The sequence below is a fragment of the Nothobranchius furzeri genome, chromosome 12 (assembly GCF_043380555.1).
Source record: "Nothobranchius furzeri strain GRZ-AD chromosome 12, NfurGRZ-RIMD1, whole genome shotgun sequence".
Taxonomy (NCBI): Eukaryota; Metazoa; Chordata; class Actinopteri; order Cyprinodontiformes; family Nothobranchiidae; genus Nothobranchius; species Nothobranchius furzeri.
In genome coordinates, this window is record NC_091752.1 from 33,746,689 (window position 1) to 33,759,165 (window position 12,477).

Below are 12,477 nucleotides of genomic sequence, written 5' to 3' on the forward strand. Positions count from 1 at the left end.
CTGTGTATGTTTACTAGATGGGTATTTATTGGTTTTTGATCTAATAACACGTGCACTCATATGCCACTCTATCAGCACTGATTAGCCTAAAATTCACCAGTCGTCTCTAGCAACCAAATGTGATTTGCTGTTTAGCTGCATTTAAGGGGCGCTTTTTCCAGCACCCTAGGAAAGAAACTTGAGTGTCTAATGAAAAACAGCTGGTGAAAATTTTATGTAAATAATTCAGATTGCATGTGGGCATGCACAGTAAAAGTATCAGGCTCATTTATAGTAAATATATAAATAAATATTTTAGTTTTATTTACTTTTTAGAATTTTTTCTCTTCCTAAGTCGGGGAGGGCGGCACCCCTGTGTTCCTTATGAATGAGCTGCAGTGGGACAATGCAAAGTGTAACTCAAATAGACAAACATTTTTTTTCTTTGTAGAGAGAGAAACTGGATGTGTGCTGTGAAAGTGTGTGAAGACAGTCAAATGTGTGTCACTCTCACTGATGACAATGCATAAACGTCAATCTCAATCACCTGTTGATCCTTTAGGCCCAGGTGGTCCTGGTGGTCCTGGTGGTCCAGGATAAGCTGTACCTATAACAAAAGTGGAGTTAAAGTCCATTCTGTGACCATGTTCTAAGCTTGACCCAGAACAGATCACGTCTTTAGATCTTACCAGAGTTGGATGCAAAGCCTGAATCTCCTTTTTCTCCCTTAGGTCCAGGTATTCCATAACCTAAGGATCAAAATGTCAAAGAATGAGCTTCTTGTCATAAAATACTATGAATTTGTTTTTGAAACTGACACTTGCCTGGAGGCCCAGGTGGTCCTGGAGGTCCTTGCCTCGAATCACCTAATAAATGCATTTTCAGAAACACACCCAACTAAATATTGAAATGATCTTATAAGTGAGTGGGTTATTTCTACTGTCTCAAATAATTGTCTTATTTGATTAAGCAGGCTTTAAAAAGAGGGTTATGTCTTTCTCACCTGGACGTCCTGGAGGCCCAGGTGGACCGGGTGGGCCAGGTGGGCCGAGCAACAATGAGCCTCCACTAGAGCTGAGCTGTCCTAAAGCAGATAAACAACAATAAGACACATCAGTTCCACTGAGGAACTCTAGAAGTCAAATTTATTCAATTAATTTAAATGTCTTGTAACCCACATGGTGTGAGTTTTGATTTTCTTTGGTTTTACACGTCTTGATGCCAGTTTAAAGGTCTCATTCAGTATTTTCCTGTGGTCTCAATTATGAAGGAATGTCTTGTGAGATGATGTCTGACTGTAAGAAGCCCTGGCACTCCTGTTTCAGGGGATTAAAGTTTGTTTTAGGAGTGGGAATAAACGACAGGATTACAAGTTTTACTCATTAAAATTAGTGATATAAAAAACATCTCACTTCTGATTGGCTAACAGTAATGTGACTACTGTAAAATATATTTTCTTGGGTAAAAAATGCAACGTTGATGGATTATCTCTACTGATAACATGCAGTACCGTTATTTATGGTTAGCTCATACTAGCTTAGATGGCCTCTGTTCTCTTTTGGCTCCTAAATGAATTAAAAAACATCCCATGGGTGGTCACAAGCCAAGGTAGATTAAGTCATGAATACTAATTCTCCCTGTGACAAAGAGCTTTCTGGCTTTTGCTGACCCGATCGTTTTCCCATCTATTTCCTTTCTGCTGCTGACGAGCTGCATGCATATACAGAGTGACTGGTTGTATTCCTGAAAAAAAACTACTATGGTTTCTTTGTGGACAAGACATTTAGGAGTACCTGGAAACCAGTATTTTAGTTTGGGGTCAGTTGTTCCAAATCACATCTGCTTTAAGTAGTAGTATCAGATCATGTTGTGCAAAATAGATATTTCAAAAATTGCACACTTGTGAAAATCCTTAAAGACCAAGTTCACTAATTTTTTTTCAATTCATCTAAAGTGATCTCAGTTCAGTACAAATTAATGCCTTATGAGGTGATTTTTATGCTGGGAACGGCTTTGGCACTCTTGTTTTGGGAGCTAGAAGTTACCAGACGATAGGCTTTGGAGTCTTATTTCCTGAAGTTTGGACAACGGCAACACAACTCTACTCTGTATTCTTTGAAACATTGATGTTTTATCTCCACAAATAACACAAGCCTGGAGGAGCTCTGCTGTGTGGTGGAGATGCTAATGCTCACAGTTAGCTTCTACTAGTCAAGACCCAGGGAGAACTACAAAGACCCAGACCTGATCCCAACACGAAAGTGACGAAATTGCAGTTCCACCCTCATCTTCTACAGGCTGGCACCAGAAGCAAGCTAATTCTCATTGACTCCCATGTTAAAAATGCCAACTTCACAGCAGAAATAAACATATTTACAGCCTGGCTCAAAATAAAATTTTAGGTTTATTAGATCTAATTTCAACTCTGCAGGAGGTGAGTTTATTGTAACTCTTCTGTTTAAGTGTAATTAAATGCTTGAAATTTTGAATAATTAGATTTGATTGATAGGTAGCATGAGTGTCAGAGCTAGCACTAGCGGCTAGCTCAGGGAAAGGCCTCAGTCTGGGCCTCACGTTAATAGCTGTTTGGCTATTTTCACTCTCTGAACTTTAGTTGCGCCCTTACGAGGAATGAGCAAAATATCAAACACTCCAGAAGTCCATGCGAGCTCACGATTGCTGATCGGTAGCTGCTCACGTGGTGTTAATCACTTCTCATAACCCCCTGTATACTACACGACGCTCAGCACAAAACTCGCCCCGATCTTGTGGATTCTCGCACGAGTGGAAAATCGGCTCAAAAAAGTGAAAAATTTGCACAGTGTCCGCCCAGCTGTAAATGAGGATTGGTTCAGGAGGAGGAAAAAAAGGCACTTCAGAGTTACCCTCCACCGGGAGAGCGGCTTTGCTCTGCAAAAAACCCACCTCAGACAAATATGCAACAGACTTCAGACATCACACAACATATGTGTCCACTAGAAGGGGTGGTGGGTTTGGGACTATCCACACTTCAGTTCCTGCAGCCACTACAAGAAGTGCCTGTCACCCCAGTCTGAACAGGGGGAGGAGCATTGAGGGTTGGAGGGTTGCAGTGACCCTGGAACGATTCAGTGGCCTTCCTGCAGTCCCGCCCAGGCTGGGATAGGAGACAGAGTTGAGTTGCCATAGCAATGGCACATTCCACATATTTTCTGATGGGGGAGTTTTCGTTGGAGCCTTGTAGGCTCAAGGGCACCAGATTCTGATTAGAAATTGTTTTGGGGCCAGACAGAGATAATTTCCTCTCTTTCTTAAAGTTCCTTGGTCCTCAACCTCTCGAAATCCCAATAATGGACATTAAGCTATCCCAATCCGTGCTGATTCGTCCACTCTATCCTTGATGGCATCCATCTTTTGTGCCAATGAATGAATCTCGGCCAAAGTTCCAAGCTTACGATTCATCTCAACAATTATGTGAGTCTGTGAATTCACAGCGCGGTGCAAACCATCTCTAAGCTCCGGGAGCAGGCCAATATTCCTCGACAGCTCGTTAATTTTCCGGTAAGCCAGGTAGCCTCCAAGGCCAATGAGCAAGAAACCTGACACCAACACCATGAATATCCACACGTCTTCAGAGTCCTCCACAGACAGCTGAGATAAACAAATCAAGTTTCACTGTTTCCAGGAGTCCATGATGTGTACAACTGGGTCTGTCCCGGAGGGGCATCCGGGAGCCCCTTCTCCCGTTCTCATCGTTGAAAAAATGTTATCAATCGCATTGAATGACCTACTGACGAGATCCATTTTAGTGATTTCAGTTTCCAGTTTCCAGAAAAAATGCAGAAGCAGCCATGCACCCAGCACACAGAGACAGACAAAGGGCCTTGAGTGTAAGATATGGCGGAGAGGAGGAAAAAGGTGTCTGCACCCTCCGAGAGCCGGAAGAAGAATGGAGTCAGACAAGAAGTCTGCTACATTTTCATCAGTAAGTAAAATTGCACATCTGTACTTTATTTCTCTGGTTGAAAAGGGGAAAATGCTGTTTATTCATTTGCATGTAACATAGCCCTGCTTGGTCAAAGATGGGTTAAAATATAAAGTGTTGATTGGACAGGCTAATGGGGGCTTCCTGGCTTCGCTGGGCCAATGCGATCAAAGATCTGCGAGGTCGCCGCTACATAAGGGAGGTTTGCTGAGATTTGGTAATGTTTTTGTCCCTTTGGCATCATCAATCCTGTGATCTGAGATCTGTGAATATGCCACTCCAGCCTCCTGGAGGCAGCCTAGCTACGCAAGTGCCCAGCTTCCCCTGTCTCCCAGCCGGGAACAGCTGCTAAGCCCAGCCGGCCGCCTGCTCCCGTCTCCCAGGGCATCCAAACTGCGGGGCTTCCTTGCAAGGTTGAAGTTGTAGTGGTTGCCTGTGGAGCTCTCTGAAACAGACCACAGAAACACTGCAGCTCTTTGAGTTGATGCTGCTTCACTTTAGAGTAGCTCAACCATGCTTTTCTCGCTAATTGCACCCAAAAACCTCCGTTAGCTTTGGGTTAACATGTAGCTAATCCTTCGCTGATCTTTGACCATGGCGAAGGAGTTGAACATGAGCTTGTGTATGCAGCCAGGGCACCCGGCTCTGATCGCGGTGGCTGTGCTTGTAACTTAACAATCAATATTAGCTCCTAGCTCTGTGTTAGCTTTGAGGGTTAGCTCAGTTAGCTCGTAGCTACATTGGTTCAGAGCTTTTAGGTGTCAATCATTTGCTCCCACCCTCACAGCCCCACTCTTACCTCCCCATCTTTTCCCATTTTTGGATTGTCTGGGTGTGACGAGACGTGTGACACGGCCAAGATGGCGGAAATAGCTCGCCCATTTGGCTTCATTTAGACTTTAAGAGAGACATGGGTGGTGCTAGGTCCAAGAGTATTATGTCTATGGTAGAGACGTTTTCTGCTGTGTTCTGGACAGCCTTGCCCGTGGCAAGTCAAGATGGGTGAGCTCATTTTACAAACAACTGGTATGTGAATGTTTCCCCATCTATTTTCTATTAGCGGCTAATGTAGGAAAAAGGGATCGAAGACTATTTTCACATTTAGCCTGTATGTGAAACTCAGAGTGACCGATCAAGTACATTTCAAGTAAAAAATAGGTCTTTAAAAAAGGACTCACTCTCTGCTGTGGACGAGGTTATACTTCCACTAGTTCTCACGGTTATTCCAGACTCTCCTTGGTCTCCCTTATACCCCCTGTCTCCTTTAGGTCCTACAAAGACCCAAACAAGACACAGCATCAATCAGCCTCTCAGATAAAAATATGTAAATCAAAGTTTAAAGTTTAAAGAATCTAAGAAACCTACCAGCTGGGCCAGGCAGACCAGCAGGGCCAATAGGACCTGAGGAGGTCATTTATAAAAATCATAGCTTCAAATGTAATGCAATGATGTACTTCTAATAGGAATATGATGCAAAATGAATATTTGAGGTTCCTAATAAAGAGTCAGACCTGATAATCCTGGAGGTCCCGCAGGGCCAGGTGGACCAGAGGGCCCAGGTGGTCCCGGGATACCAATGGAGGTGGAACCAGCTGAGAGGAGGAAATTCATGAGTTATCATTTCAAAGTTGTGTCAAAACACACATTTTACAACATTCACTCACCTGCATTGATGATTCTTCCTGGCTGGCCTGGATCACCTTGAACACACAAGCAGATGTCAGATCCAGAGCAGCAGAACACACCAATAAGAATGCTTCATGTAAAAAAAAAGCACATGTGTGTGGACAGCAGCTGTACCTTTGACCCCTGGTTGACCCGGATTCCCTGGAATTCCTAATAACAGACAGAAAGAACGTCATCAGTTTGAGAAGAACCAAAAAAGAGAAAGAAATCAGTGAAAAGTGAAATATGAGGGTCAATTATGAATGAACATTCACCTGGTGGTCCTTGAATCCCGGCTGTACCTGAGGAGAGGTGTCAATACGTTTAATCACGTATTTGATTTCATTGTTAGGGTCAAACAATACCATTGGCTAAAAGCTGGATTACCTGGAAGCCCAGCATCTCCAGGAGGCCCAGTAGGACCTCTGAGTCCTGGAGGTCCAGGAGGTCCTTGATCACCTGAGGTTCAAAAGTAACTTCAGTATAAATTATTTGAGAATAATACTTTGGGATTAAAATAATGTTAACAGTAAACTTGGTTTAGCACTAAAATAACACATCTTTGAATTATGTGTTCTTATTTTTAAAGTTAGACTTGTTAGAGTCATTTACCTCGAGATCCTTTTTCACCATCTTGCCCAGAAAGTCCTGATGATGAAAAACAAAAAAGCTACTGAAGGATGTTTGGTCATCGCCATCTTAATGCTTCCAATGAACTCATAAGATCCAGGAAATATTCTGTCACGATGATATTATTATCATTTAAAAACATTTATAATAAAGGGACTCACCCATTGATCCTTTAGAGCCTTTCTCTCCTGCTTGTCCTGGTAGACCTGGAAAACCAGATTCGCCTAAAACAAGTATTAATATTATAAATCTGGTCAACAAACACTTTGAACCCCAAATCCTCATGAGAACTGGATGGAACTAAAACAAACCTTTAAGGCCTTGAAATCCTGCAAGCCCCCTGTCGCCTGTAAAGATGGGTTCGTGTGAGTGACTCAAAACATCAAACTACTTTAGCAGGTCACCAAAGTCTGTGTACAACCCACCTTTAGGCCCAGGAAGTCCTGCTTCACCACGGAAACCCTGAGGACCTGGCTGACCTGGAAAACCAACACAAATATTAGTATTTTAGCTTGTTTATAAAATAAATAAATAAATAAATTAATTAATTAAAATGAACAGAAATCTTTAAAAAAAATTTAAAAGTAAATAAACAGACCAGGTGGCCCTGAAAGTCCAGGAAGTCCTTGTGCACCTAAAAAAATAATAATAATCAAACATTAATCACTGTATTTTATACACTTCTAATAGTTATGAAATAAAATGTATTTCAAAAGGCTAACTGAGAATGCTTTTAATTCCTTTAGGCCCTAAAATGAGTTTTTTTTTACCACAAGAACATTCTAAATTATGAAATGCATCTTTATTTTATGCTGCCGTGGTTTGGAAGCATCCCACTCTGTTAGACTGACTCCATTTGCTCTGCAACATTGGTGTTTTATCTCCACAAATAACACAAGCCTGGAGGAGTTCTGTGGTGTGGTGGGGTTGCTAATGCTAATGGCTAGCTTCTATTAGTCAACACGTTCTCTGCTGTTTCCTGGACGCTAAACCAACAACAGCCTTCCTCGTTGTCGTGACCCAAGATGGGGGAGACTATGAATGTTTTTTTTTTGTTTATTTAAAAAAGGTTTATCAGTGTTCCACACCTTTAAACATTATTAAAACAGTTTACATTTTTAAAACAAGTGGGGAACAAGTGGATACATGCTGTCATTTGATTCCACCTTCTGGACTCCACGCTCACTGATGCAACACTGCCATCTGGTGTTAATTTTAGGGTTTACACCTCCCATTAATAAATGTTTTAGTTTATTTATTCATTCATTGATCGGACCGTTAGGGTCACCTTTTGGCCCGGGAGCACCACCAAGTCCCAAGGGTCCAGGAGGTCCAGGTTCTCCTTGAGCGCCTGAAAAAAAAAAAAAAAAAGACAAGAGATTCCATATTTGTTTTCCGATCAAGGTTACTCTCTTCTCAGAAAACTACTTAAAGTCCGACTTTACCTCTCTCTCCTTTAAGTGCAGAACCTGAAGGTCCCGGGTCACCTCTAGGCCCGGGTGGACCCTCACGACCCCTGACACCTGGTGGACCCTCCAGCCCATGCTCACCTGATCAGTTAGCACAAACACCTTTTACACACGACCCATCAACGGACACATGACATCACAGAATCTGAACTGAAGAACTCCCGCTACCTTGACTTCCCTTTTGTCCTTTAGCACCCTCAGGACCCATCAAACCTGTTGTACATGAGGTCAAAGGTTAAAGTCAGGAAAGGGATGCTGGTGATGACGAATATATAAATCATTAAATGTGTCTGGTGACTTAAAGAAAGCGCCCACCTGGAATTCCAGGAATGCCAGGATCTCCTGCAATAAGACAAACATGAGATAATTTCATTGTGACGATTTCTTTTAATCTGACTGCAAACTTAGTTTTAAAACGGTGAATTATTGCGTATTCAAACCTCTAGATCCAGAGTCACCTGAGAAAAGGCAGAGAGATGAACAAATGAAACACTTTTCTTTCACAGTAACAATCAATCATGTGTTTGGTTTTCATAAAAATGCTGTTTTGATTTACCTTTGGGTCCAGGCAGTCCTCTCTCTCCCTGCACCGAGGATGTGAGGATGGCTGAAAGAGAAAACGGGATTTCTTAGTAAACCTAACGTGTGTGTGTGTGTGTGTGTGTGTGTGTGTGTGTGTGTGTGTGTGTGTGTGTGTGTGTGTGTGTGTGTGTGTGTGTGTGTGTGTGTGTGTGTGTGTGTGTGTTAATGCAGTACCTCTGAATTCCTGTGAGTGCATCTCAGATCTTAACAAACGCCTCATGGTCATCATAAGAACGGCATCATCGATGTATCTCTCGCCTACACTGGTCCCCAGGCCGGTTCCGACACCAAAACGGGTACCACCAGCACCGTCGCTCCAGCTGGTTCCAGCACCGCCAGCTCCACCACCCACACTGGTACCAGCACTGCCGCTCCAACTGGTTCCAGCACCGCCACCCACACTGGTACCAGCACCGCCACCCACACTGGTTCCAGCACCGCCAGCACTACCACCCACACTGGTACCAGCACTGCTGCTCCAACTGGTTCCAGCACCGCCACCCACACTGGTACCAGTACCACCAGCACTGCCGCTCCAACTGGTTCCAGCACCACCAGCTCCACCACCCACACTGGTACCAGTACCACCACCCACACTGGTACCAGTACCACCAGCACTGCCACTCACACTGGTACCAGTACCACCACCCACACTGGTACCCGTTCCTGAAGCCCCTCCAACACCTCCTACAAGAATTGTGCCATCATCGACCCTGTTCCCACCGGAGGAGCCACCGCCACCAACAGCAATGATTCGTGTGTTCGAGCCTGAGCCTCCACCTCCACCTCCCAGTCCCAGGATGAGTGTGTTGTCTGTTCCAGTACCACCAGCCCCCCCACCACCAACATAAGTGATATCATTAGTTGTTCCTGACAGACGGCTGGTGTGAGCAGCAGCGGCTGAGGACTCCAACGTCGCCACTCGGCTCTTCAGCTTCCTCACATCCTCAGCTGGAAAAAAAATTATTTTATTGGACAATTTCACACAAAACAAACTATAAATGTTGTCTTAAACCCTTGCTTTTTACTTAAACGTTAATCTTCATTGACATTCTCTTTTGTCCTGTTTCACTCGGGCCTGCACCTTCTTGTCCTGCATCATCTTGTTTTATAAATATTCATCAAAACAATTTTTGGCTGCAAACAAACCATAAAAATATCTACAAATACATACAAATATGTTTGTTTTAACAGGATTAAATAAATTACGCATGGCGTTTATAGAACGTACGGCATCGTGTCATTAGGCTCCCGTGAACAGAGAGGAAAATAAAACGATTTTTAGCATTTATCCATCTACCCATTTTCATTTTTTTAATCCACTTTCATCCGCTTATGCGGGGTTAGGTCGCGGGGGCAGCAGCCTAAGCAAAGAGATCCCGACTTGCCTCTCACCAGCCACTTGGGCCAGATCCTCTGGGGGAATAAGGCATTCCCTGGCCAGCTGGGAAACATTGTGCCTCCAGCATGTCCTTGGTCTTCCTTTAGGTCTCCTCCCAGTTGGACATGCCCGGAAAACTGCACCAAAGATGGGTCCAAGGGCATCCTAACCAGATACCTAAGTCACCTCATTCAGCTAAGACTGCCGGTATCTATCAGCTGTCTCTGGAGTCCCACAGGCATGGACGTAAAAAGCACGTATCAGCAGAGCCAATAGATGAGCTTGTGGATGGTTCTAATGGGAAACAGGCTTCAACACAATGCTCAACCAGTGACTATTTAATTTAGCATAATATTGTTTTGGATGATAAAAAGTGCAGGGGACAAAATTTTGTCCACCGGCAAGTGTAGGGCTTTCCGCTGTGAAAGGCTCGACCACCCGGCAACCAAAGCTCCTGAAAGCCACTGCAACGACGGAGACACGTCCGAAAACAAAAGGAGATTCGGGTTCAGGTTGGGGGGGGGGGGGGGGGGGGGGGGCACTGCTCCCAATGTATATTTTAGCATTTAATTTGGACATTTCTAACAAAATTTAAATAATATTTTCTTTCTAAAGTCAAACTGACTACTGGTTTTTTAACCTTCTTCAATGCTGTCTCTACCGTAGCTAAAAAACAGTAAGTTTAAATGTCAAAATAGTAGAATTAATCTTTTTTTTTCAAGACACTTCACTCAAAAATAATAATTTGAGATGTGGATGTGTGATGACACTGGTACCAAAGGGCCCGTGGGATCCTTTCTGTCAAATTCAAAACCCATTCTCCTGCTTTAGCTACACTTTGACTTTTTTAGAGTTTCTGTTTGCAACTTAACCATCGCTTATTTACTATCGGTGGAAAACTTTCCCATTGGGGAATATTTATAACATGATGTTTTTAATGCAACTAATGAAATAGACTCTTTGAGAAAACTCTGTTTTGAGTAGAATTTATGGTGTTCTAGAACATTTTGTTTTCGTGTGTGATTCTGAAAGAGACTTTTGTTTTATGGCTTGTTGCTCTCTTAATCCTATAAACTCTGGTATGCTTCGCTTTCTGCAAACTTTAAAGCTCTAATATTAGGGAACATTAATTCTTCACAGGAAAAACAGACCAAAAGGTACCAAAAGTAATGATCTGAAATGATTTTTATGTCCGTAGAGAAACCTATTTCACTAAAAAGTATCCTTAAAATAATAAATAATAGATTCACTGCTACATCTGTATTACAGATCTTCTTCCGTGCATTTACAAACACGCTTCATATCAACAAGTCTCGCTCTGCAGGGAGTAAAAAACTAGATTTATCTGATGTCATCAGGCAACAATTTGCCAGGCTGCTCCACAGACAATGAAAGCCAGACTTTATGGGAGTGAGAGAGCCTGCAGAGATCATATTTCCAGGGAAACGACTGCATGCACTGTCTCAAATCACAGCGAAGTAATTCTCAGTAGCTTGAAAAAGCTGAAATGCAGTTTGATGATTTAAGAAACAATAACTCCCAGTCTCCTGCTTCCAACCCGCAGGGACTGCTGAGGTGTTATCTTTGGGGAGAACTTTATATCCCTCCTGTCGCTGCAAATCTTTTAACGTCGTATTAATCGGCCTTACCCAGTGCAATGAGGCCAAACAGGAGCCCCAGCAGAAGCAGAGAGAGGAGGAGCAACCCCAGCAGCCACTTCCACCAGGAGCAGCACGAGTCGGAGCAGCAGCAGAATCCCCCGCCTCCACAGACGCCGCTGTCCCGGTGAATCTCTGAGGAACAGAGGGGAAAGTCAAACCCCTAAACTAAATACTAAAATATTGTCAATCATTCTCAAACGAATCTGAAACTTTTTATTTTATGGTTTGATCAGAAGTTCCAAAAAAAATCCTCAAAATATTCAGTTTTTAAAGAAAAACAGCAAATCTGGGTCTTTATTGGTGTTTTAGTGGAAAAAAGGGTGATTTGTTCATAAAAGCACAAAAAAAAGTACCTGCATAGGTCGCTTTGTCTTTCATCAGAACACCAGATGATCCATCTGACACAAAAACAGAAAAATGTCACCCTTCGTTGTTTAAATCAAAACAAAACAAAAGGCTTCACGGTCGCTCACAGTACGCGTTGCCGGTGTCTGTCTTCAGTGTGCCCGTGTCGATGTAGCTGGAAATAAGTTTCTCCTTCTTTAGGGAATCTCCTGACAGTGAGCCTGCAGTGGGAAACGACAATTCTCCATGCAGCAGGTACAGTCCACAACAGGTGGGTTTACCACAGAGGGACGTACAAACCTAACAACTCACCTCCTCCGACATGAACACCGCTGCTGGTGGTGAACTGCTTTCCGCTGTCTTTGGCCAGAATGAGCATCTCTCCATCTCTCCTCGCTGGAGCGTTCTCCTTTTCAGAAGCCGCGTACCTGTAGTCCCTCTTATAGATGTCATCAGTTTGGGATCTCGTCACTGATGATAGGAGATCCAGACAGGAGTTGTTTAAGTTTGACGATTGTTACAAGATTTGACTGTTTTTTTCCTCCAGAAAAGAGAAGAAACTTTCCATACTTGTAGAGACTCCAGAGCTGATGACACCTCCACCGTTGGACACGTTCTTCTGCACCCCGTATCCTGCAAATACAAACACAACGTTTATAATCAAACTGCTGTTTTACTACAGCTTTAAAAGTACTTGGTGACGTCCAGACGTGCTGCAGTACCTGCCAGGTGTGCGTTTATGTTGGTGCCACCTGTGGTGAGCACGCCCGATGAGGTGGGTGCCAGGTTGTTCTGGAAGCC

At 43.4% G+C, this 12,477-nt stretch overlaps 1 protein-coding gene across 2 annotated transcripts in view; it reads right to left on the reverse strand.

The window, feature by feature from the left end:
- Window positions 1-12,477, reverse strand: part of col17a1b (collagen, type XVII, alpha 1b) — a 38,908-nt gene that overhangs the window by 16,290 nt on the left and 10,141 nt on the right. For both annotated transcript variants that reach the window (XM_015944886.3, XM_015944888.3), the window contains 29 exons: window positions 12,399-12,477; window positions 12,247-12,309; window positions 11,989-12,147; window positions 11,805-11,897; window positions 11,685-11,729; window positions 11,320-11,463; window positions 8,464-9,240; window positions 8,264-8,314; window positions 8,148-8,165; window positions 8,023-8,049; window positions 7,876-7,920; window positions 7,684-7,788; window positions 7,527-7,589; window positions 6,837-6,872; window positions 6,664-6,717; window positions 6,550-6,585; window positions 6,400-6,462; window positions 6,221-6,256; window positions 5,996-6,067; window positions 5,884-5,910; window positions 5,744-5,779; window positions 5,608-5,643; window positions 5,455-5,535; window positions 5,309-5,344; window positions 5,122-5,214; window positions 983-1,063; window positions 804-845; window positions 669-728; window positions 527-586 (listed from right to left, as the gene is read on the reverse strand). The exon at window positions 12,399-12,477 is cut by the window's right edge and continues 5 nt beyond it. In XM_015944886.3, coding sequence (XP_015800372.3) covers window positions 527-586; window positions 669-728; window positions 804-845; window positions 983-1,063; window positions 5,122-5,214; window positions 5,309-5,344; window positions 5,455-5,535; window positions 5,608-5,643; window positions 5,744-5,779; window positions 5,884-5,910; window positions 5,996-6,067; window positions 6,221-6,256; window positions 6,400-6,462; window positions 6,550-6,585; window positions 6,664-6,717; window positions 6,837-6,872; window positions 7,527-7,589; window positions 7,684-7,788; window positions 7,876-7,920; window positions 8,023-8,049; window positions 8,148-8,165; window positions 8,264-8,314; window positions 8,464-9,240; window positions 11,320-11,463; window positions 11,685-11,729; window positions 11,805-11,897; window positions 11,989-12,147; window positions 12,247-12,309; window positions 12,399-12,477 — 2,518 coding nt within the window. The remainder of the gene's footprint in view (window positions 1-526; window positions 587-668; window positions 729-803; window positions 846-982; window positions 1,064-5,121; window positions 5,215-5,308; window positions 5,345-5,454; window positions 5,536-5,607; window positions 5,644-5,743; window positions 5,780-5,883; window positions 5,911-5,995; window positions 6,068-6,220; window positions 6,257-6,399; window positions 6,463-6,549; window positions 6,586-6,663; window positions 6,718-6,836; window positions 6,873-7,526; window positions 7,590-7,683; window positions 7,789-7,875; window positions 7,921-8,022; window positions 8,050-8,147; window positions 8,166-8,263; window positions 8,315-8,463; window positions 9,241-11,319; window positions 11,464-11,684; window positions 11,730-11,804; window positions 11,898-11,988; window positions 12,148-12,246; window positions 12,310-12,398) is intronic.